This window comes from Vicugna pacos, chromosome 9 (assembly GCF_048564905.1).
Source record: "Vicugna pacos chromosome 9, VicPac4, whole genome shotgun sequence".
Taxonomy (NCBI): domain Eukaryota; kingdom Metazoa; phylum Chordata; class Mammalia; order Artiodactyla; family Camelidae; genus Vicugna; species Vicugna pacos.
In genome coordinates, this window is record NC_132995.1 from 6,759,852 (window position 1) to 6,783,036 (window position 23,185).

At 50.8% G+C, this 23,185-nt stretch overlaps 2 protein-coding genes and 1 long non-coding RNA gene across 7 annotated transcripts in view; 2 read left to right on the plus strand and 1 right to left on the minus strand.

Moving 5' to 3' along the window:
* Nucleotides 1-6,996, plus strand: part of HSD17B14 (hydroxysteroid 17-beta dehydrogenase 14) — a 12,479-nt gene extending 5,483 nt beyond the window's left edge. For both annotated transcript variants that reach the window (XM_072966694.1, XM_006208490.4), the window contains exons 7-10: nucleotides 5,969-6,073; nucleotides 6,306-6,373; nucleotides 6,488-6,584; nucleotides 6,672-6,996. In XM_072966694.1, the coding sequence (XP_072822795.1) occupies nucleotides 5,969-6,073; nucleotides 6,306-6,373; nucleotides 6,488-6,584; nucleotides 6,672-6,845 (444 nt within the window). In that variant the 3' untranslated portion in view covers nucleotides 6,846-6,996. The remainder of the gene's footprint in view (nucleotides 1-5,968; nucleotides 6,074-6,305; nucleotides 6,374-6,487; nucleotides 6,585-6,671) is intronic.
* A 519-nt stretch (nucleotides 6,997-7,515) lies between these two features.
* BCAT2 (branched chain amino acid transaminase 2) lies at nucleotides 7,516-21,541 on the plus strand. Of its 4 annotated transcripts, none has more exons than XM_072966693.1 (11): nucleotides 7,516-7,538; nucleotides 12,002-12,076; nucleotides 12,397-12,600; nucleotides 17,757-17,867; nucleotides 17,956-18,075; nucleotides 18,214-18,377; nucleotides 19,412-19,554; nucleotides 19,722-19,807; nucleotides 20,049-20,189; nucleotides 20,267-20,341; nucleotides 21,124-21,541. In XM_072966693.1, the coding sequence occupies exons 3-11, from the start codon at nucleotides 12,418-12,420 to the stop codon at nucleotides 21,160-21,162; spliced, it is 1,062 nt and encodes a 353-aa protein (XP_072822794.1). In that variant the 5' UTR covers nucleotides 7,516-7,538; nucleotides 12,002-12,076; nucleotides 12,397-12,417; the 3' UTR covers nucleotides 21,163-21,541. The 4 variants fall into 4 exon arrangements, with proteins under 4 accessions (XP_072822794.1, XP_072822792.1, XP_006208553.2 ...); XM_072966691.1 differs by lacking the exon at nucleotides 7,516-7,538 and adding an exon at nucleotides 7,555-7,942; XM_006208491.4 differs by lacking the exon at nucleotides 7,516-7,538 and adding an exon at nucleotides 7,964-8,735.
* On the minus strand, nucleotides 8,742-11,951 carry LOC107033934 (uncharacterized). Its single transcript, XR_001459472.3, has 3 exons — nucleotides 11,643-11,951; nucleotides 11,072-11,199; nucleotides 8,742-9,319 (listed from the first exon to the last, which is right to left on the minus strand). It is a non-coding gene; the product is annotated as an uncharacterized lncRNA (long non-coding RNA).
* Nucleotides 21,542-23,185: the final 1,644 nt, after the last annotated feature.

Below are 23,185 nucleotides of genomic sequence, written 5' to 3' on the forward strand. Positions count from 1 at the left end.
TTGGTTTGGTTTGGATTTATTTGCCCTCCCCCTCCCCCCAGCAGCCTACAGGGTAGTGTTGCCAACCACCACCTTGCCACCCCGGGGAAGCCTGGGGAGGAGCAGGTGGTGGCAGGGAGCTGTCCAGTGTGGGATAGTCACCAGATGTCCACGTGGGGGCCATGGGTCTAGGGCAAGGGCTGAGGTCTGGAGACATGGGTTTGGAGTGCACCAGCTTGAGGCTGGAGCTCAGAAAAGCAAATGTAGACAGAGGAGAGGGGAGGCCCCAGGAGTGGGTCAGCGGTCAGCCACGTGGGGAACCTCGGATGCCAACCTCAATACCTCATGTGACAGCCAGGCAAGATGTCCCCCGGCAGCTGGATAGTCCCTCGCTCAACCAGCGAGCCCTGGCTCCTGTCTCCAGTTTCTGTTTGCCATCTAAATTGGCACCTCCATACAGTAAGGCACACGTCCACTGCAGCCTGTAAACTGCATGTGTGTGTATTTCTCTCTCTCTCCCTCCCTCTCTCATTAGCTGTCAGCATTTAAAAAGAAGGGGGGCAGTGGGAAGACATAACTCAGTGGTGGAGCATGTGCTCAGCACGCACAAGGTCCTGGGCTCAATCCCTACTGCCTCCATTAACCAAAAAATCAATCAATTAATTAAAATTTTAAAATAATATGCGAATGTTTCATAAACAACTGGATTTCTGATTTCTCTTGAAAAGTTAGCTACCTGGACCCATGGGGAGGGTGACAGTCTGCTAAATGTGGCCTCGTCCTCCACTGTACCCCAGTCTCCCCCCACCATGGGCCTCCTTACTTTGTTACCTGTGAGGGGCTGGTACAGAAGCCTTGTGTGGGAGTAGAGGTCTAGATCTGGAGCCCACCTGTCCAGATTCTCTGCCACTTCCTCCTTGTGACATCAGGCAAGTTACTCCATCTCCCTGCACCTAGGTTTTTTCATGTGCTGAATGAGGCTAATAATGCTAGCTAATTCACAGGGTTGTTCTGAGAATTGAATGAGATTAAAATAAATAACCACAAAGCCCTTAGAACGTGCCAGGCACAGAGTTTACCATCTGCCAGTTGTTATTGTTTAACATGAACCTTGTCCCATTCTGTTCCTTGCAGCCAATCTACCTCACTTAGTTTGAGGTCTCTGGGTTATGTACTCTGGGAAAACGAAGCCTGGGAGAAAGAGAAGGGAAAAGGTGAAGGCTGAGCTGAACCTTGAGTGGGAGGGGAGGAAGGAGAGAAGTAGGGCATAGGGTAATTCACTCACCAAGAGCGTGCAAAGGCCCTGGGGCAGAAACCACTTGGGTGTGTTTTAAGAACAAGAGAACCCCCATCTCCATCTCCCCTGAACAATTAGAAGCATAATGTTAAGCTTATTCTATCCATTGCCTCCTGCCATCTCCTACCCAGACATATAATTCCATTAGTAAGAACTTTATAAATACTACCAATGGATTAGAATGCTCATTTATTTTCATTTTGACAAAATATTGTTAAAAATTAAAATTAAGACTTTTTAACATGACCAAATTACTGTTAGATTTCCTAAGAAAATTAACAGTAATTTCTTCCTACCATTTAATACCCAAGCCCTATTTCAATTCACCCAGTGGTTCTCAAATGTCTTATTACAGTTGGTTTGTTCACACTAAGCTCCAGCCAAAGTCTGCCCATTACATTTGATTTCTCAGAGGACAAAGACTTTAGTCTCCTTATTCATGCCTCCAGCCCAGCAGCTAAAACAGTGGCCGTTGCAAATACAGTGGCCGTTGCAAAGAAATTTGTGGACATGCGTTAAGTTGCTGCCATTATCACCACCATGATTATAACCATCCACACTGCCATCACCACCATCACTGCCATTATCATCATTGTCATCATTTTTACATCATTACCATCCTCACCATCATTGCCATCATCACCATCATCATTACAATCTTCACCAGTTGCCATCATCCCCACATCATCATCCTCATTACCTTCATCATCACCACCACCACTAACATCCCTTGGAAGCTGTCTAAATGTCAGTTCTGAGACCTCAGCCCTGGCCTCCTGAATCAGAACCTCTGGGGTTTTGGTCTCCCTGGTGGATTCTGACTCAAGCCAGCTTTAGTGATTCCCTAGGCTAGAGAAAACAATAGAGCAATCAGGAATATTTATATAGTTATCTTGTGGGCAACAGGCATCCACAGAAGATGTTTGAACAGAGGAGTGTCTGGTGTACACTCTCAGAGCTGGATTGGTTCTTAGAGACCTATCTGTTTGTTCATCTATTTATTCATCAAAGACTGACTGAGCTTTCATAGATGTCAGGGAGCATTCTTGGTGCTGGTAATATACCACGTGGTCTTTGCCCTTGTGGAGTTTATAGTCATGGGACAGCTAGGTGTTATATAAACAAGAGATGAGTTTCCACGGGTGAGTGTATTCTGGTTCTGGTTTGTTCTGGGAGCCAAGGAAGGCTTCTTGTAGGAAGTGAAAGATGAGCAACATTAATTAGGGGAGAAGGTGGGGGAGACTGGTGAGTCAGGCCATTGAGAGTCCAGTGGGTCCTTGATGGAGCTACAGGGAGGTGCAGGTGTCCCTGGCAGAGAGAGCAGCCTGTTCACAGGCCTGGCAGTGAGGGTTTGGAGCCCTTGAGGTGCTTAATGGAGTGAGTGAAGGGGGTGGTTCAGGAAGGAGTTGGGGGCCAAATACATGGGGGGATCTTGAGGGGCCAGGCTGAGACATCTGGTCTTGATCTCAAGAGAAATAGGGAGCCACAGAAGATATTTGAGCAAGGAATTGATGTGAGCCCATTAATACTAACAGATCTTTAGTCATAACAGATCACCCTGGCTCTTGTATGAGGAACAAATCAGAGGGCAAAGTCAGGTGGGAATTAGGATCAGGAGAGGATTGCACATGTGCAAGTGAGAAGAGGTGGCCTTCAGGGCCTCACCCAATCTGTTGCTTCTCTGATCCCACCTCCCACCACAGTGGCCCCATTGCTGTCAAATGCACCCAGCCTGTTCCTGCCTCAGGGCCTTTGCGCTCACTATTCCCTCTGCCTGGCACGATGATCTCAAAGAATTCCCCACAAATCTCACCTTCCCGAAGCCCTCCCCTGGTGCCCTGTTTGCAGCTGTCCCCAGCCCAGTGCTCCCATTCCCCTTCATCCTGCTCTACTTCTGATTTCATATCCCTAATCACACTCTAGAACATTCAGTACTGTACTTTCTTTTGTTTCTTGCTGCCTCCCCCACAGAACTTAGGCTCCACGAGGGCAGAAATCTTTCCCTGTCTTGTTTCCTGCAGTGTCCCCAGTGTTGACTACAGCACCTGGCACATAGTAGGTCCTCAACAACTGTTCGTTAAATGAATTAATGAGGTGGAGGGAATTGTATAGAGTCAAGAGATCCTTAGAAGGCACAATGGCCGGGGCTTGGTGATGGGTCTCATGAGGAACTGAAGGAGGTGGAGGCTCCAGAAGACTCCCTGATGCCCCAGGTCTCCAGCCTGAGACTCTGGGAGGGACTAGACCCCACACTGGAGGCTGGGAAGCAGGGGGTGGGGCAGATTTTCTGGGGAGACAATGGAATAAGTTTTGCAGGCAAGACACAGAAATGGAAATGGCCAAGGGTGGCAGGTCAGGAGCTTCAGAAGGTGGCTCCAAGGGAGATTGCAGGAGATGCTGGTGGAAAAACCAGCCAAGTGGCGGCTCCCTCAGCAGAACTCAGAGAGTGAGAAGCAGACCCTGGAGCCCCAACCCTTAGGGGAAATGCAGTCAGGCCCCAGAGAAGCTGCAGGACGTGCAGGAGAGCCAGGATCTTTCAGATTTGGTGTCGGAAGAGAGGGAGGGAGAAGAGGGGGAGAGTCAGGCCAATAAGAGACCAGGGGGTCCTTGATGTATCCGTGGAGGTGCAACGGGTGACCTTGGTGGGGAGTGGGGGAGTATGGGAGCCAAGGAATATGTGGGAGGGCTGGAAAGGGGCTACGGGAATGTAGGACAAATATTTATTGAATGTCAGCTGAGTGTCCAGGGCTGGCATGAGGGTGGCGAATACATGTGTCTCAGCCCCCATGGACCACACCTTTGCGGGGTTGGGGAGGGGAGAGAGTTAAACAGCCCCACGGGGAGAGATAAGGATGAAGGAGAGAAATATGGCAGGGGCCGGGCCTGGGGTGGGGGCTTGGGGAGGAAGGGTTTCAAGGTGGGTGGGAGTGAGGGGAGAAGGAGAGGGTGAAGGGAGGGGTGGTCCCTGAGGAGGAGGCTAGAGGATTAGGGTCCTCTCCCCGCCCCCACCCCCCAAGGTCCCCATATTCACATCAGTCATGCTGATATTATCTTAGAGTTCTTTGTACTTAGAGTTGGCAAAGTTTACGGTTGTGGGTTTTGGTCTCAGACTGCCAGGCCACAAATACTGGCTCTGTCAGGTGTCACATGGCCCTCTGGCTAGTAGTCACCTTTCTGTTCTTCAGTCTCCTCACCTGGAGGAAGGGGTTGCTGACTGGACCCCTTTCTGGTACTGTTGTGAGGATTAAATGAGCAAATGGGGGTAAAGAGCTGAGAATAGGGGCAGGCACATAACTAACTGATCCTCAACAAATTCATTCATTGAGTCCAGTGATATTTATTGAGCCTCTATTATGTGCCAGATACCTTAGTACTGGGGATGAATCAGAATAAGAAATTTCCACCGTCCCTCATGGGTTTTTGCATTTTGGTGGGAGAGAGAGAATGAGCAAATGGGGAAATAAAAAATATATATAAATAATATATATATATTATTTTTATATATACATAAAATTCAGAGGGGGTGCATGACAGAGACAAGGAATCAGGAAGTGGCATGGGGGCCCAGGGAGAGGCAGTTTGCAGTTTTAAATAGGATGGTCAGGGAAAACCTCACCGAGGTGACATTTGAACAGGATTTGAAATTGCTTAGGGGCTAGGATTGTCCAGCTTTAGCCCTGAAACTGTGGACTGAATGTCCCATGCCCCCAGAAACCCTTCAGCTCCTGGGCAAACTGGGAAACTTGGTCACCCTAGGAGTGAGTCACATGCTAGGTCAGGCAATATATTCCAGGTAGAGAGAACAGCACATGCAAAGGTCCTGAGGTTGGAACACTCAGGGTATGTTTGAAGCACTGAGGAAAGGGTGGAGGCCGTTTTGGGGTGAGTGGAGAAGGTTTGAAAGAGCTGCTCAGGTGAATCGGAGAGGGAGATAATTTAGGTTCCCTCCTTGACTACTTCTTGAGGAAGCCAGCTTGTGCCCGTTAATCTTTAGTGGCAGGGACAGGCCCTGCAGAGTCAGCTCAGCTGCTCAAGGCAAGGAAGGGAAAGGATAGAATTTGAGCTTATTCAAGGTCATGTGTAATGAAAGAACAGTCAGAGTGGGAGGGAGAGAGAAGGAAAGGGAAGGGGAGAGAGTTGAGAGAGAGTTAGTTTAGGGACCTCTGGGTGGCCAGGGGATTGTGGGGGAGATGGTGGCAGAATATGGGGTGTATTTCATGGCCTCCCATGTCATTTTCTCACCACAGAGCTCTCACTGAATCTCGGAGAAACCATCTTCCCCTCCATGCATAAAAGGGATTCCTCCCATTTTTGTAAAATATGCAGCCATCTTGGTCTCTCTTGCATTTTCCTATCTGGTTATGGATGGGAGTTTGAGTAACATACAAAGACCTAGAGAGAGAGGCACAGAGACCCTGAGAGAGGGGGACAGGGACACAGAAAGTGGGGGACAGAGACGGAGAGAGGCAGTAGAAGAGACATAGAGAAAAATCCCTTCCAGACAAGGAGACACTCCTTAGGGGCTGAGACTCAGAGATCCTGGGCAAACCAGAGAAGGCCGGTCCTTCATGCTGTACCTATTAGACACCCAGATCAACTAGTGAACACACCAGGGAGATGGCCATTGTCCTGGACATCTGGATGAATTTCAGCGGGGTTTGGGCCACTGTACTCTGCCTTCTGTCTCCCCAGCTTGCCCTCCCTCACCTGCGGAAGAGCCGGGGGAATGTCATCAACATCTCCAGTCTGGTCGGGGCGATTGGCCAGTCCCGGGCAGTTCCCTATGTGGCCACCAAGGTACCCTGGTCCTTCCTATAGGAGCCTCAGCCCTGAGGCACAGCCAGCTATGACAGGTTATGTTATGCAAGTGTCTCCTAAGAAACAGCCTGATACCTCCCAAGGAAGCCTGCAGGGAGGGCTTGACTTCCCGATGCTGATGCCCCTACTTGGTGCCTCTTAGTTGGGAGGAGAGGATGGGAGGACCCTCATCTTTCCTGGTCTGAACTTTCTTCTCGCCCTGTCTTTGCAGGGGGCAGTAACAGCCATGACCAAAGCTTTGGCCCTGGATGAGAGTCAATATGGCGTCCGTGTCAACTGGTGAGCAGCTCCACATGGGCTGAGAGCCTCCTGGGGGAACTGGGAAGGCTATGAGTGAGCCCAAGAGGCAGAGTTTACAGCAGACTTTACTGATCCTCTCTTCTTTCACTCCAGCATCTCCCCAGGAAACATCTGGACCCCACTGTGGGAAGAGCTGGCAGCCTCAACACCTCATCCCACTGCCACAATCCGAGAGGGCACACTGGCCCAGGTAGGAATGGGGGCCACCCAGGTGGTATGGGGGTGGTGGTCAGGTGGGGGCTCCTCTTGACCTCGATTTTTGCTTGTTTCTCCCCAGCCCCTGGGCCGCATGGGCCAGCCAGCTGAGGTGGGGGCTGCCGCTGTGTTCCTGGCCTCTGAAGCCACCTTTTGCACAGGGATTGAGCTGCTAGTGACCGGGGGTGCTGAGCTGGGGTATGGGTGCAAGGCAGGTCCGGGCACCCCAGTGAAGACCCCCACCATCCCTTCCTGATCTCCCACATTTCCACTTGGGCCTCCCTGACTAGGGCTCTCTCACCCCAAACACAGTCTCCCAAATTCCAGCTTCTACATTCTGCCTCTCAGGTGCCGCCCCCAACTGGAGACATTAAACCACCTCACAGGTTCCCAAAAAGCACTTTGCAGCGGAGGAGGAGGAGGGCATCATTACATTTATTTTCAACCCTTTATGAGTCCTACCACACCAGGACCCCATCCCCCACCTCCCCCTCAGCCCCACGCATTCCCACGCGTGGCCTGGACCCGAGGGACTGCAACTCCTGGCAGGCCTTGCAGAAAGAGCCTGTATGTAGCCAGGGGCTCCTGGGAAAGGCAGTGGTGGTCGGCTTCACCTGCGCGCTAATTAAAAGGTCTGCAGGGGAGAATAAATTAGACTCTCATTAGGAGATGATGGAGGAGGTAAAGCAAAAGGCCTCCTCTTTATTTTTGGCCCCTAGGAGAGCGGATTGTTGACCTTGCTACTTGCGGAGTTGGAGAGTGGCCATCGCCAAAAGTCCTGAGGGAAGAGAAAGCTGGGGGTTGAAACTCCTGCGTAGGAGGGAGGAGGGGCTGGGGTCCGGAAAAATCTGGGTTTGGGGAAGGAGGGAAAACCAAGGGGTGAGGATTCCCTGGCTGGGAAGGATTGGAGCCTAGACTCCCCGAGGCGAGGCGACAGGCCCAGTCTGGGGTAAGTCCCCCAGGTGAGGAGGCGGAGCTGCATTGCTGCTGCGGATTGGCCGCGGCGGGGGTGTGCGGCAATCTCTGATTGGCCGCTGCGGAGGCTGGAGCGGTCTGGGCGCCGCACCCTAACGACTCCAGCCAAGGCGGTGGGGGAGGAGGACTGGGGAGAAGGGAAGAAAAACAGGCAGACACCCTGCGGGGGAGGGTTGGGAATCTGCCTGCCTGCCTGCCTGCCTGTGGCCTTTAGGGCTGGGGAACAGAATTTGGGGACAAAATGTCCCAGGGTAGCACAGTGACCTAGGACCCAGAGTTTAAGGATACAGCAGGAACGATATTTTGGTGTCACAGTAACCCGGATGGTGGAGTTGAGGGGCACAGTTACCGAGCACGATACAGGGGACACTGATGCAGGTTTGAATTGCTACAGATAAGAGGGATCCTGTGGGGCTGTGATCGGCTAATTCTGCCTCTGGGGATCATGAAGTTGGGGAGACACTCTTGAAGGGGTATATAACCAGGAAAACAGGCTGTTTATAGAAACTCATTGATGAATTGCTGGATTGGAAAATTTCGGGCCTCACTGGTGAAAGGGGCTGGAAGGAGGCATGGTGAACCGTGCGTGTGTTTAACTCTTAAAAAGTTGCAAAGAATGCACATGTATCTTCTCGTTGGAAAGAAAACCTATATTCAAAGAGAGAAGTATCCAAACAGTGAACCTCCCCCTTCATCCCTACCTGCCACCCTCTTCAGTCCTTTCCCTGTTCCTGTGCATTTTTACATAATACCTGTGCCCACCGACATTTATAGCAAGGATTGTGATATGTAAAGATTTCTGCTCCCTGCCTTTCCCTTCTCTTGCTCGGGCTGCTTATCCTTGATAGCGCTCCACAATAGTGCTGTACCTATGAGAAGGCATTTTTCAAAGACGTTGCATGGCGTGGTGGCTGGGGAGGGCCTAGGAGGAGGGTGTATTTCGGTCGCATGGCCCTGCCGGTTCTAGCGCATGCGCTCTGCATCAGGGCCTAGCTCCCCTCAGGCGCCCCACATCTGGGAAGGCCTGGTCCATCTGGGGGTGCCGGCTGGTGGCCATCCCACGAAAGGGGGCGTGAGTGGGGCGGGGCTGGAACGGCTTTTTCTCAGGCTGCGCTCTGGGCGGGCACAGTTACCCGCCACACCGACTATGGCCGCGGCCGCAGTGAGGCAGGTGGGTTCTCGGCCCAGTGCTGGGGGTGCTGGGGGACCCTGAGGCGAGGCGCACTTCCGGGAGGACCACTCGCCCGCGGGCGGTCCGGCGTCGCGCCGCTCCTCCCGCGCTCGGGTTCCGCTGCGGGGCGCCGAGGAAAAGGGGGCTCCTTAGAAAACAGCACGAAAGGGGGTGCGGGGGAGAGGTAATCAGTGGGAAGGGCACCTGGATGGGAGGTATGAGGAAGGTAACACGGAGGAGACAGTAATTGGGACGGTTGGGACTGGGGTGGGAGGATGGATTAGGAGGGAAGAGTCAGCCTCCTAGTTGGTGGGGGCACCAGGATAAGACATCCAGCACCTCTAGGAATGGGAGTATGATGAAGGCACAGAGTTCAGTCTCAAATCTGGACTGGGAATTGGACCCAAGGCCCGATTCTTTAACGACAAATGTAATGTTGTGTCCCTAAAACCTCTTATCTGAAACTCTGCACCTGCATTGGAAGTTGAGGCAGCATCTCATTGTCAGTGACAGAGATCCTCCAGGTGCAAGTAGGACCGTCCATTCTTACTGAGGGGATGTCAACAGGCAGAGCTTCGGAGAGTCTGTGTGTTTAGAGAACAGGGTTTCTCAGTGAGGAAGGAAACAGTAACAACTCAGAGAAGGAGGTCTTTACAACCCTTGACAGCTGCAGCATAACGTTGGGAGAAGTGTTTCCTGTTAATTGTTCACCTGACTTTATCTGGGACTCATTCCAGCTTGATGGATAGCAGGGAAGATTTTCACTTTCTCAGAGTCTTAGTGACTGAGACAGGCCTGGGCTGTGACTGGGGCAGTCTAGGCTTTGATGGTGACCCTCCCGGGCTATGGTGGGCAGTCCTGGGCAGTGATAGGGACAGTATGGGTTATGATGTGGAGAGTCTTGGGGTGTCATAGGACAGTCCCAGACTGTTATGGGACCTGGGCTGTGATGGGACAGTTCTACATGTCATGGAATCAGTGCTGAGCTGTGACAGGGACATTTTGAGGCTGTGATAGAGATAGTTCCTGGCTGAGACAAGGACAGCACTGCACAATGATGGAGACTTTTCTCAGGCTGTAATGTGGGGACAGTCCTGGGCTGTAATGGGATACAGTGGAGGCTCCATCCTGTCACAGAGCCTTGCCTTGTATATACCACCAACCCCAACCATTTCTCATTTCTTAATTCAGCCCCACTCCTTTTATACCCTTTGTCCCCAAAGCCCATCTGCCACCCGAGATCTCCTTTGGCTTGGGGTATCAGATGGAGGGGCACCTTCCCTGAGCAGAGCTGAGACTCCTGCCCCTAGAACATGTCCTGGGAGAATGAAAGCATCTTCTCGCAGTGTGACAGAGTCTCTATGGACAATGCAGATTCAGTATCTCCTGGAAATGCTGCCCGGCACTTTCTCTCTGCCATGTGGGTGTGTTTTTCTGCCTCTCCTGTCTGTCTCTCCTGGACATCTCTGTCTCTCAGCATCGCTGAGACAGTTTCTCTCCAGGTGTTTGTAATGGTCTGTCTCTCCCAGTCTTTACTCATTTCTCTAGGTCTCTCTTTTACTTTGTGCTATCACCTGACATCTGGTCTTTGTCTATTTCTCTCCTTTTTCCTGTTCACTCTCTCTCATGGCTTCTCTTTATCCTGCCTTCAGCATTTTCTTGATTTCTCCAGGCTTTACCTTGCCTGAATTTCTCTCCCTCTTGTCTCTTGTCTCTCTTTCTCTCCCTTGAAAAAAAAATTTTTTTTTGAATTGAAGTATAGTTGTTTACAATGTTGTATTAGTTTCAGGTGTCCAGCAAAGAGATTCAGATATGTATATATTCTTTTCTGATACAGGTTCTTACAAGATATTGAATCTAGTTCCCGGTGCCATACAGTAGGTCCTTGTTTCTCTTGCTCTCTTTCTGATCATTTCTATTTAGGTATCTCTTGGCCTTGATTTCCGTTCTTGAAAGTTTGTTTTCTATTTCCAAGTCTCTATCTTTTTCACACTCTTGCTCTTCCCTCTCCTACACTCCCCCCCCCCCTCCCGCCCCACCCTCTGCCCATTCTGGCTCCCTCTGAGGGCTGCTTTCCTGCCTACATGCTGGCTTTCCCCTGGGTGTCCACATTTTCTCTATACTCTGGGTGTCCTGTCCCCTCCTATACAGAAACGTGGCTTAAGGCTTGGGCAGGCTACACATTGCCACCTAGAGGCCATGCCTGGGACCTACATGCTGATCATCCCAGAAGCCCTTTGCCCCCACACCCGCACCCCAGAAGCCCTCGGCTCAGATGTCATGGCCTAGACTTTAGGACATTACAACCCTGCAGCCCGCCTCTCCCCATGACTCACCTACTGACCAGTGACTTCGGCCACTCACATCCGTTCTCAATGATTGGTGTCAGTTCACCCATAGGGCAGGAGCAGGCTAGGCTCTTCCGCCTCTCCCAACCTCATGACACAGCTGCCTTCACCCTGGGCTGAGGAAAGAGGCATTGTGTGGTCAAAGACCACCGATGAAAGTTTACCATGCTGGACACAGTCAAACCTACTCTCCCCTGCTGGCCTCGGGCAGGACCACGAGGGAAGTGTTCATCTGAGCAGTGTCCTTTGGTGACTGGGGTGGTCCCAGGTCCATGTGGCTGCCCCTCTGTTCTGGGATCTGAAAGGAACTGGGATCACTGTTGTGGGATTGTGGCTTCAGATAAGCTGAGCCCAGTTGATCAGAAAGGATAAGGACTTGGACTTCTGGGTCTGAGGGAGGAGGGAGCTAGGGCCTGGAATCCTGGGTCTGAGGGAAAATGGGGCTGACTGCCTAGATTTCGGGTTCTGAGGGAGGAGGGGCCTGGCGGAGTGTGACCTATAGGTCCCTCACTTTTCTAACTCTTCAGGTTTTGGGTCCCCCAGGTAAGCCTTCACTTACCTGCACACCTTCCCTTGTCGTCTTCAGTCTGAACTGGCCTCAGGGCTGGGGCCAAAGTTCCCTGGGGTGGGAGGTGCCTGTGTTTGACTTTGCTCCAGCATGGAGGAAGGGATGCGAGCTGATTCAGCTCTTTGTAGGGATGGCCTCGTGGAGGCAGAGAGGGGGCTTGGCCTCCTTCAGGTTCTCCTCTTGGTCAGGGCCACATGCCCTGCCTAGAAGAATGCACTGGGACTGAGACTGGGACAGAGCAGGCCAGAGGGACCTCCCAAGTGCAGGAGGTGACAAAGGTGGTGTCTGGGCCCCCTGCTCCCTCTCTCTCCCAGTCTCCTCACCTTTCTTACTTCTGTTTCCACCCCCAGATTTGGGCCCGAAAATTTCTCCCTGTCCCTTGGCTTCTGTGTGGTCCCAGAAGATATGCCTCGTCCAGCTTCAAGGTGAAACGAAGGGCTATAGTTTTGGATCTTAGGAGGAGGAACTGGGGGCCTGGAACACTAGGTCTGAGGGAGGAGAGGGCTAGGGGCTGGATTTGGGCATCTCCAAAAGTTCCAAGGCCCAAAGGTAAAGGTGGGTGGCAATGGAGTAGTCTAATTGCCTGCCATCAGGCCCTGGGGAAGAGATGACACTACATGTCCCAGAAGCCTCTGGGGCTACAAGTCCCTCTTCTCTCTGCGTCTTACCCCCAGGGGTTCATGGGAGTTTTAGTTTTTCAGATTGGAGGTTGTGGTCAGATTCGAGGACACACCTGTCTCCTCAGGCTGTGGACCTGCAGCTGGAAATGACACAGAAGCCTCATAAGAAGCCCGATCCCAGCAAGCCCCTGCTGTTTGGGAAGACATTCACAGACCACATGCTGATGGTGGAATGGAACAGAGAGAAGGGCTGGGGCCAGCCCCGAATCCAGCCCTTCCAGACCCTCACGCTGCACCCGGCTAGCTCCGCTCTCCACTACTCCCTGCAGGTGGCATGGTGGCCGCCCTCCATCCCCGTCTCTCCCTGCTTCTCTTCCCTCTTGCTGGGTCTACCCTCCTGGGTTTGCTTTTTGTGTTTCTCATTTCTGGGCCTTCTTCATCCATCCATTGTCTGAGGCTTCTCATGTCCCAGGCTTCGTGTTGGGCGAGGCTGGCTTGGTTCACTGAGATGAAGGGACCCAGTTCTGTCACTTGGAAACCCCACCTTTTGGTTCCAACTCAGGGAGATCCGGGCTCCGATGGAGGCAGCTGAGGCACTGTGGGAGGCTGGAAGAGGAACCCTACCCTCCCTCGAATTTGAAAGAAAGTGGGGTCTTTCCTGGCAAAGAGGGGAGCTTAGGTTGTTAGAGGGAGAGGGGACAGCCAGTGCAGACACCAGTGCAAAGAAAAGCCCCACATATTTGGGGAGGATTGTGGGGTTGGGGCCTGGTAGGGAAGGCTGAGAATGTCACCAGGGCCAAAGAAGAGCTGAGGAGCTGGGACCTTGTCAGGGTCCTGGGAGCCCTGGAGGGGTCTGAGCAGGGTTGCAGCAGGCCCACTCTAGGTATAGTAAGACCCCTCTCAGGCCACGTGAAGGGCTGAGCTGGGGCCAGAACTCGGGGGATGCATGGAGGGGTTGAGACAAAGAGATTCAGGGGCAGAGACATTCAGGGACACCAGGGATTGGCAGGCTGGGCGAGAGAAGGGTAAGGAGGGCCAAGGGTGATGCCCAGAGGTTTGGTCAGGTGACCATGTAGACCATGGGAACGGCCCCCTATGGGGACACAGGAGGAGGACTGGCTCCTACAGACTCGGTGAGGGGCCTGTGAGGACAGAGATCCCCGAGGCCTGTGGTTTCCAACCTCAAGCACTGGCCGAAATTAGTCTTTCCGAGGAAGCTTTCTTTGTGAGAAGACTTGGATGAACGTACTGCACGTCTAGTCGCTGGTTTGCAGTTGGGATCCTTTTTGTCCCTTAAGACACAGTTCTGTGAGGTTAGTCATGTTTTTCTTTTCAGAATTTTGATAGTTTTTCTTCCCACCTCCTCTGCACATTTGACTAGAACCAGTCCGTCCCGTGCAGAGTTGACACAGCTTTGGGATCAGTTAGATATGAAGGACGGGCAGTCGGGGGACGTCTACAGATCCCCCCAGGAAGGTTATTTTTGGAGACCGCCATATACCTCTCCTCTCAGCCCAACACCCCAGGGTGTCCCACTGCTGAGGACCCAGTCCTTTTCATTTAGTGGAGTGAGTGCAGAAGGAGGAGTTTATATACCCTGGCATCCACAACACATGTTTTTGTGACCCCTCCCATCTACAGCACCTGGGGGGCTGAGGCCAGCTGAGAGCTTGGGCAAGTCACATCCCCATGTCATCCCGACTCTGGGGCCCGTGTCAAATAACACGCCAACTGCTCGTGTTGCCATTTTTAACTTTTGTGGTAATAACACACATCCATAACAATACATAAAACATAGGGTGGACCATTTTAACCATTTTAAAGTCTACCATTCAGTGACATTTCGTACATTCACAGTGTTGGGCACCGTTACCACTATCTGATTCCAGAAATTTTTTTATCATCCAAAAAAGAAACCCCATACCCATTAAGGAGTCACTCTCCAAGCCCCTCACCCCAGCTTCTGGTGACCATTAATTGGCTTTCTGTTCTCATCTCCCTGCATTTTTTTTTTTCAATTTTTGTCTCCCTTTGCAGAGGTACTGGGGATTGAACATGCTCTACCACTGAGCTCTACCTCCACCTCCCCATTCCCCTGTATTTTTAAACTTGTAATTTTATTTGGAGTGTTTTTTAAAATGAAAAATAGCTTTTTAAAAAAATGGGTCATATATTTACCCAGTTCAAAAATGTCAAAGAAATGATTATAGCTCCCCAGCTCCCGAGCTGCCTTTTCACCCCCCGCAGCAGCAGCCCCCAGTACCAGCCCCCGTGTCCTTCCAGAGGTCTGCTTTCTGGATAGCAACACTGACATGTGTAATTGTTTTACCCCATTCTTCTCCCACCAAACTCACCCACTTTGGTTCATATGGTACACTCACTGTTTGGCATCTTGCTGTCTTCCTTTAAAGTAGCTTGGAGGTTCTTAGTGGGGAGGGTATAGCTTAGTGGTAGAGTGCTTGCCTAGCACGCACGAGGTCCTGGGTTCAATCCCTAGAACTGCCATCAAGATAAACAAATAGATAAACCCAACTACTCCTGCTCCCTGAAAAAAAAAAAAAAGGAAAAAGAAAAAGAAAAAGTAGCTGTAAGATTCTTGAGCAGCCCTTGAAGAGTTTTTCCCCCCTGCTTTTTGCTGCTGTGTAGTAGTCTATCCTAACTCTGCCTCCTTTAGATAATCCCCTATTGTTGGACACTTAGGTTGTTTCCAGTCTTGTGCTAGTATAAACAGTGTTACAATAAACCAGCCAAGGCATCACTTCCTCTAAGTGCCAATGTATCTCTCCTCTCAGTTTCTGAAACTGTTGGACAAAAGGGTATGTGCACTTGTAACTGTGACAGGGGTTGAGCCACTACTGCGTCCACAGAAGTTGTTATCAGTTTCCACACTTTCCAGTCCAGCCTGTTTCCTCTTACCCTGGGTGACCCTTGTCAAACCTTTAGATGTTTTACAATCTCCTAAGTGATTTTAAAGCTACCTCAAAGTTTTTATTTTATTTTATCTTTTTTTTTAACATTTTTTATTGATTTATAATCATTTTACAATGTTGCATCAAATTCCAGTGTTCAGCACAATTTTTCAGTCATTCATGGACATATACACACTCATTGTCACACTTTTTTCTCTGTGATTTATCATAACATTTTGTATATATTTCCCTGTGCTATACAGTGTAATCTTGTTTATCGATTCTACAATTTTGAAATCCCAGTCTATCCCTTCCCACCCTCCACCCCCCTGGTAACCACAAGTCTGTATTCTCTGTCCATGAGTCTATTTCTGTCCTGTATTTATGCTTTGTTTTTGTTTGTTTGTTTGTTTGTTTTTGTTTTTTAGATTCCACATATGAGCGATCTCATATGGTATTTTTCTTTCTCTTTCTGGCTTACTTCACTTAGAATGACATTCTCCAGGAGCATCCATGTTGCTGCAAATGGCATTATGTTGTCGGTTTTTATGGCTGAGTAGTATTCCATTGTATAAATATACCACATCTTCTTTATCCAGTCACCTGTTGATGGACATTTAGGCTGTTTCCATGTTTTGGCTATTGTAAATAGTGCTGCTATGAACATTGGGGTGCAGGTATCATCCTGAAGTAGATTTCCTTCTGGATACAAGCCCAGGAGTGGGATTCCTGGGTCATATGGTAAGTCTATTCCTAGTCTTTTGAGGAATCTCCACACTGTTTTCCATAGTGGCTGCACCAAACTGCATTCCCACCAGCAGTGTAGGAGTGTTCCCCTTTCTCCACAGCCTCTCCAGCAATTGTCTTTTGTGGATTTTTGAATGACAGCCATTCTGACTGGTGTGAGGTGATACCTCATTGTAGTTTTGATTTGCATTTCTCTGATAATTAGTGATACTGAGCATTTTTTCATGTGCTTTTTGATCATTTGTATGTCTTCCTTGGAGAATTGCTTGTTTAGGTCTTCTGCCCATTTTTGGATTGGGTTGTTTATTTTTTTCTTATTGAGTCGTATGAGCTGCTTATATATTCTGGAGACCAAGCCTTTGTCTGTTTCACCTGCAAAAATTTTCTCCCATTCCGTAGGTTTTCTTCTTGTTTTACTTCTTGTTTCCTTTGCTGTGCAGAAGCTTGTAAGTTTCATTTGATCCTATTTGTTTATTCTTGCTTTTATTTCTTCTAGGAGAAAATTTTTGAAATGTATGTCAGATAATGTTTTGCCTATGTTTTCCTCTAGGAGGTTTATTGTATCTTGTCTTATGTTTAAGTCTTTAATCCATTTTGAGTTGATTTTTGTATATGGTGTAAGGGAGTGTTCTAGCTTCATTGTTTTACATGCTGCTGTCCAGTTTTCCCAACACCATTTGCTGAAGAGACTGTCTTTATTCCATTGTATATTCTTGCCTCCTTTGTCGAAGATGAGTTGACCAAAAGTTTGTGGGTTCATTTCTGGGCTCTCTATTCTGTTCCATTGGCCTATATGTCTGTTTTGGTACCAATACCATGCTGTCTTGATGACTGTAGCTCTATAGTATTGTCTGAAGTCTGGGAGAGTTATTCCTCCAGCCTCTTTCTTTCTCTTCAGTAATGCTTTGGCAATTCTGTCTTTGATGGTTCCATATCAATTTTATTATGATTTGTTCTAGTTCTGTGAATTATGTCCTGGGTAATTGGATAGGGATTGCATTAAATCTGTAGATTGCCTTGGGCAGTGTGACCATTTTAAGGTATTTTTGGGGGGTGGTAATTTGATTGATTGATCCAAGATTGATTTTAAATGGAAGCACTGGGGATTGAACCCAGGACCTCATGCATAAGCACGTACTCTACCACTGAGCTACACCCTCCCCCTTTATTTTATCTTTTAATTGAAGTATAATTGGCTTACAATATTGTGTTCATTTCAGGTTAGAATCAGCCAAGTGATTCGGTTATACATATGTAGGTATATATCTCTATTCATTTTTTCCATTCTAGTTTATTACAAGATACGGAATATAGTTCCCTGTGCTATACAGCAGGACCTTGTTTATTTAAAAACGGTTTTATTTGGAGAAATTTCAAACATAAAAGTCTGATAATAATTCCCCCTCCATCACCCTCCCTCATCAGTTAGCACAGTTTTGTCACCATCTTTTTTCATCTGGACTTCTACTAACCCTTTCTCCTTTCTGTATGATGTGGAAGCAAATCCTGGACATTGTATTATTTCATCCATAGCAATTTCAGTGTTCTGCCAAAACACAGGGCTCTTTAAAAGCATAGATTCATTCCTGAGAAACAGTCCTAGTACCACGGAAACGGTTTAAGCAGAGCATCCTCCCTGCACCTCTGTCTCTGGGTCTCTCTGAATCTGTATCTTTTCTCTCTCTCCCCTCCTCTTTGTGCTCAGCGTGTTCACCTCTCCCCCGCTCTCTGCGTTTTTCTGTCTATATCCCTGTGTATCAGCCTGTGTCCCTGGCTGGCTGAGGTGATCTCTGAGCTCTGACCGCCCGCCTGCCTGCCTGTCTCTGCAGCTCTTTGAAGGCATGAAGGCGTTCAAAGGTAGGGACCAGCAGGTGCGCCTCTTCCGACCGTGGCTCAACATGGACCGGATGCTACGCTCAGCCCTGCGCCTCTGCCTGCCGGTGAGGGGCCCTGGCCGCCCTGGGGGAGGAGGGCGCGGGCTGGGGCGAGGATCGTGAGGGCCCCCTGACTCATCGGCCTCCCGCCCAGAGCTTTGACAAGGTCGAGTTGCTTGAGTGCATCCGCCGGCTGGTGGAAGTGGACAAGGACTGGGTTCCCAGCGGCGCCGGCACCAGCCTCTACGTGCGGCCGGTGTTCATTGGCAACCAGGTGGGCTGGCTCTCAGTGGGTTGGGTTGGGGTGGGGACGACACTTGGCGGGGCAGTTCCTAATGGGGATGGCTGGGGACCCAGAGGAGCTGGGGGCCCAGACTCCTGGGTCCCTGATGCACCCTTCTGCCCATCGCAGCCCTCGCTAGGTGTTGGCAATCCCACGCAAGCCCTCCTGTACGTCATTCTCTGCCCCGTGGGCTCCTACTTCCCCGGAGATGCCTTGAGCCCTGTCTCCCTCCTAGCCGACCCCACGTTCATCCGGGCCTGGGTGGGTGGGGTCGGCGACTGCAAGCTGGGGGGGTAAGTAGTCCCTCCCCCACCTTGCAGGTCTGGTGCACTGGGTGTCAGAGACACGGAGTGTAGTTCTCGCGCTTTGGGGTGTGTCTTTGGATGTCCTTGTCCTGTTTCCCATGGTTGGGGACAGCTTTGCTTGTATGTTGGGTTGTAATGTCATTGGTATTGGTGTTGGGGGACCCAGGGTGTCCCGGCCAAGTGCTGTGGACAAATCAGCTCAGAGACCAGAAGGGATTGGGTGGGGTGAAGCGGAGAAACTAGGATGGCCCCCAGGGAGATGAAATTAACTCACTGGTCTTCCCCCAGGTAGCCTCCCCTGAAGACCCAGGATCCCACCCATCCCATAGTCCCCTGGGGCTCCAGCACCCATCACCCTGTGTGTGGACTTTCTGTGTAAATCTGTCCTGCCAGGGGCTTTGTCTTGTTGGGCAAGGAGTGTGGTGATAAGGCAGAGGGCTGGGGAAGGATGTGTTGGGACAGCAAGGTGTGACCCCAACTGGGAGTTCATGCAGGTCCTTTCAACATACCTTCATGGGGGCAGGGAGGAGAGGCAGAGTCACAGAAGTTGTCAGGGAGGAAAAATAAGCCTGTTTTTTGCTAAAAGATTAACAGGCCAGGCTAAGCCCTGAACATGGAACGGAGGGACTGGGATCTTGTCCCAGAGGCAGTGGGGAGCCATGGAAGGCTTATGAGCAGGTGAGGAGTGAGGTCAGCTCTGGGTGAGAGACAGGGTTAAAACAGGTGATATGGAAATCATCAAGGTGGCCCAGTTTATTGAGGCAGCCCAGAAGGAGGCCTGAAACCCCAGCCTGGAGGTTCATAAACACCCCTCAGAGGAGGGGACATAACAGGTGGTTTTGAAGGACATTAGGGGATTTGGTTGGTTGGAGAGCTGAGTGAGGAGGGTGACTGGGCAGCCATGGAAGGGTTGTGAGTCAGGGAGAAGCAGGGTCAGCCCTGGTCTGGAAAGACCGACATAGGGCCACATTGGGGAAGGATGGGGATCCCTTACATTGGTCAACCATGTTCCTGTCCCCCAGGAATTATGGGCCCACCGTGTTTGTGCAGCAGGAGGCAGAAAAAAGGGGCTGTGAACAGGTCCTCTGGCTGTATGGGCCCGACCACCAACTCACCGAAGTGGGCACCATGAACATCTTCATCTTCTGGACCTATGAAGATGGGGGTGAGCTCACCCCTGGCCCCGCCCAAGCCCTGGTGAAGTGGGTGGTGGCTTAATTCTTAGTGGATTGCAGGTCTCAGGGTTTGGGGGTCAGTGGGGTGGCTCCTAAGAGGATGGGAGAGTTGCATGAGGGTGTCAGGTCACACCCCGATCCCTTCCTGGTGACCCAGTGCTGGAACTGGTGACCCCCCCGCTGGACGGTGTCATCCTGCCTGGAGTAGTCCGACAGAGCCTGCTGGACCTGGCCCATTCCTGGGTGAGGACATAGTGTCTTTGGGTGGCTGGAGTGATGGGGTGCTGCTGAATTGGGGGTCAGAGTATCAGGGGGCTGTGGGGGGGCTGGGGCACAATGGCATATCTCTGCCCCCCTCCTCTCCCTGGGGGTCTCCGCCCCCCTCTTGGGTCTCTGTTTTTCTCAGTATCCCTACTGAGGTAGTGGCGGGGCTCTGCAGCAGGGCAGCCTACTGGCTCTGATGTAAGTGTGTCTTGCTCTGCAGGGTGAGTTCCGGGTGACAGAGCAGAAGATCACCATGAAGGAGTTCATGAGGGCATTGGAGGACGGGCGGGTTCGGGAAGTTTTTGGTTCAGGCACCGCTTGCCAGGTCTGCCCCGTGCACCGAATCCTGTATGAAGGCAAGGTGAGGTGGGGCTGCCCTTGGCGATGAGGGAGAAGTAGGGGACAGGGCACCATCCTCACGGGCACTCTCTTCCCCAGCACCTCCACATTCCAACCATGGAAAACGGCCCTGAGCTTATCCTCCGCTTCCAGAAGGAGCTGAAGGCTATCCAGGTGAGGGGCACTTGCTGGGAGATGGGCTGGATGTTTGTTCCCCAAAGAAGTTAACGTCCCCCTCATAGTCTCCACAAACAGTTAATGGCTCCTCCCTTCGGTTTCTGGGCTTGGATTGAGTTTGCTTTCCTGGAGCCTTCATGGTTTAGAATACTTCTTGGGGCTAAATGACCCTTTCCTGTGAGTCTTTGGACCCCTGGCTTGAGAAATCCCCTTCCCACAAGCCTCTGGGAGGCTAAAGCCAGCCTCTCAGCCACTGAGGTTCTCGCCCCAAGGATCCCCAGGAGCACTGGGCTACTCCTTCGGCCTGAGAAGTCTTCTTCCTATAAGTCTCTGGACCGTGACCTGCTCTGATCTGGGAAGGTTTACTCTCATAAGCCTCTGGAGGTCTTTTCATTCGTGTGAGCAGAGATAACTTTCCTTTCCTGGCACTTGATCTAGAGCTACCTTTCCTGTGAGCATCTGTAAACTCCTGTACATCAGGACCTAGAGCTACACCTCTTGACTCTCCAGGCTTTCTCAGCTGAAAATGACTTCTCCGAAGAGGCTTCAGGGCCTTACAATAACTCCTCTTTGCAGAACTACATGTCCCATAAGCCTCTGCGCCATCTTTGCCACGACTCCGCCCGCCGGATCATTGGTGGCGGGCGTCCGGGAAGCGGACTACATTTCCCATGAGGTCCTGGGGCGCAACTTCACTCCCACTCAGCCTGGGATGACCCGGAGCTTCCTGGGAGTTGTAGTGTAGCTTCCTCTGACCTCCGCCTTCTGTTATCCCCCAGTGCGGAACGAAAGCCCACGAGTGGATGCTTCTGGTGTGACGCTGTGGGCTGTGCCCCACCACTCCATGGACCCACTGACCTGTAGCATCCCGCCTCCGTTGGATCTTCGCCTCCATACCAATGACTCACCTGAAGTGCAATATGAAATAAAGGGGAGGGGGGCCCGGGACGCCTGGATCTCCGGCGCTCCCACGTTACACTCCCAAAGCCATAAGGGCCAGAGCCAGGCGTCTTGGCCCCTAGCCCCTACGCTCAGGCCTTGGGGACCTGGACTCCCAGCTGCTCCGTGTTGTGGTGTCAAGGATACGCCTTGATCCTGACTCTGCATCTCCGTCCTTCAGCCGGATCTCCCGGTGCTGCCGCTGATTTTTTTTTTTTTCCTCGCTGCAATTTTGAAATAAAATGCCAAAGAACAAGACGTTAGCTGTCATCTCCGATGTAACTCTGAGACTCTAGGCTCTTAACCAGGAATCCTGGTCTTCAAACCATTTCAAGGACCCAGCAATCCTAGTCCCCAGTGTCCTGGGGGTTTCTCTGATGGGGAAGATTTTTTCCACTTTGTCACAAATATTCTCCCTGTGCCTCCCCCACCTCCTTATCCTGGGGATAGCCCCACTGTGCATTTCAGTCTCTTCTTCTTGGCTTCTGCTCACATCTTGTCTTCTCCTGCCCAGATCCTTGTCCTGGCCTCCAGTTTGGCCCCAAAGGAATCTTTGTACACCCAGAGCTGCCCCTGCCCCTCCTCTTCCAGTTTCCCAGCACCTACTGCCGGTACTGCAGATGATGGGCACCGGTGGGTGTGGAGTAAGTCATGACACTCGATTGTTGGAGGGGCCAACATGAAGAAGTCCATACAATATAAGCCCTGTTATCTCTTTGTGTCCTGCCATGTCTCCTAATCTTGGCCATTTCACACATACACACCTTAACAATTGCTGTGTGGAAGTAGAGAAGAGCAGGGCATTAGGACCAGGTGTTATCCCAAAAGGAAATGGGAGAAGACCCTTGTTCTTGTCATACCCAAAAGATACGATTACAGTCCGGAGATGGTGCACTGTGAAGCAAAAGATTTTAAAGGATCTATTTAAAAGAGGAAAAGTACACCTCCAAGAACGGGAGGCAGGGTGATCAAGGGAGGAAAAGCAGCAGTCTTTGTCTGCCTGTTTTCTTATATCCTGGCTTAGAGGTGGTCTTTTGACTGATTGACGGCTCTTGCCCCTGGAACGCTTAGTTATATTTGGCCCCTTTGCACATGTCCTTACCACGGTGTACACAGAAAAACCCATGGGGTGGTGGTGGGGCGCCTAAACTGCAATGTTAATTATATTACAGTGAGCACTGGGTCATGTCCTGTTAAGTCCTCACTGTGGAGCAGTTGAGCATGTCGTGTTCTAACTGGTTTCTTGCTGGCACTCGTTTAGAAGAAGTAAAGCCCCTTTGTGCTGCAGGTGGGCATAATGCCACCTTCCGGACCATCCTCCCTCTCCTCCACCTATCTGCCCAGTGCCCCCACTTATCTATCTAACGCAGTCATGCCTAGTTTTTGGAGGGAGGCCCTGTGGGACTATTGGGCAGTCTCTGTGGTATATCCAGCAATCACTGGCAGCAGCCAACCATTGCCACGCTCCCTCATTCTCTTTTGTCAACGATTGCTCAAGGGAAGGCCATGGGCCAACAGGACACAAGGGGAAATTTGTCCTCTGGCCTCTGGGAAAGCTCTTTTCTTGATGAAACACCCAGGAAGGGTGCCTTCTTCTTTCCTTCCTTTTCTGCTTTGCCTATGATTACCTGCAGGTTTGATGGTTGGAGAAGCTGCAGCCATTTCATGCCCAAGAGTGGCAATTGCCCACACACTGAAGGTGGCAGGGCACAAAGATAAGATCCCAGGGCTGGTCCCACCATGAAACCTCTGATTTCTGGGTTGTTTTGTTAAAAAAAAAAAAAAAAAAAGGCAAAGCAAAAACCCATTTAAGCCATGTTTGTCAGGTCATCTGTCTTTTGTTATTTGCAATTGTGTTTTTTTTTTAATCTTTTTTCTTTTTTAGGTATTTAAAAAAATTGA

Coding starts and splice junctions, on each gene's coding strand:
- BCAT2 (XM_006208491.4), top strand. CDS start 8,535: ATGCGCTCTGCATCAGGGCCTAGCTCCCCTCAGGCGCCCCACATCTGG. Junction 12,601..17,756: donor CTCTCCACTACTCCCTGCAG/GTGGCATGGTGG, acceptor CTGTCTCTGCAG/CTCTTTGAAGGCATGAAGGC. Junction 20,190..20,266: donor GAATCCTGTATGAAGGCAAG/GTGAGGTGGGGC, acceptor TCTCTTCCCCAG/CACCTCCACATTCCAACCAT.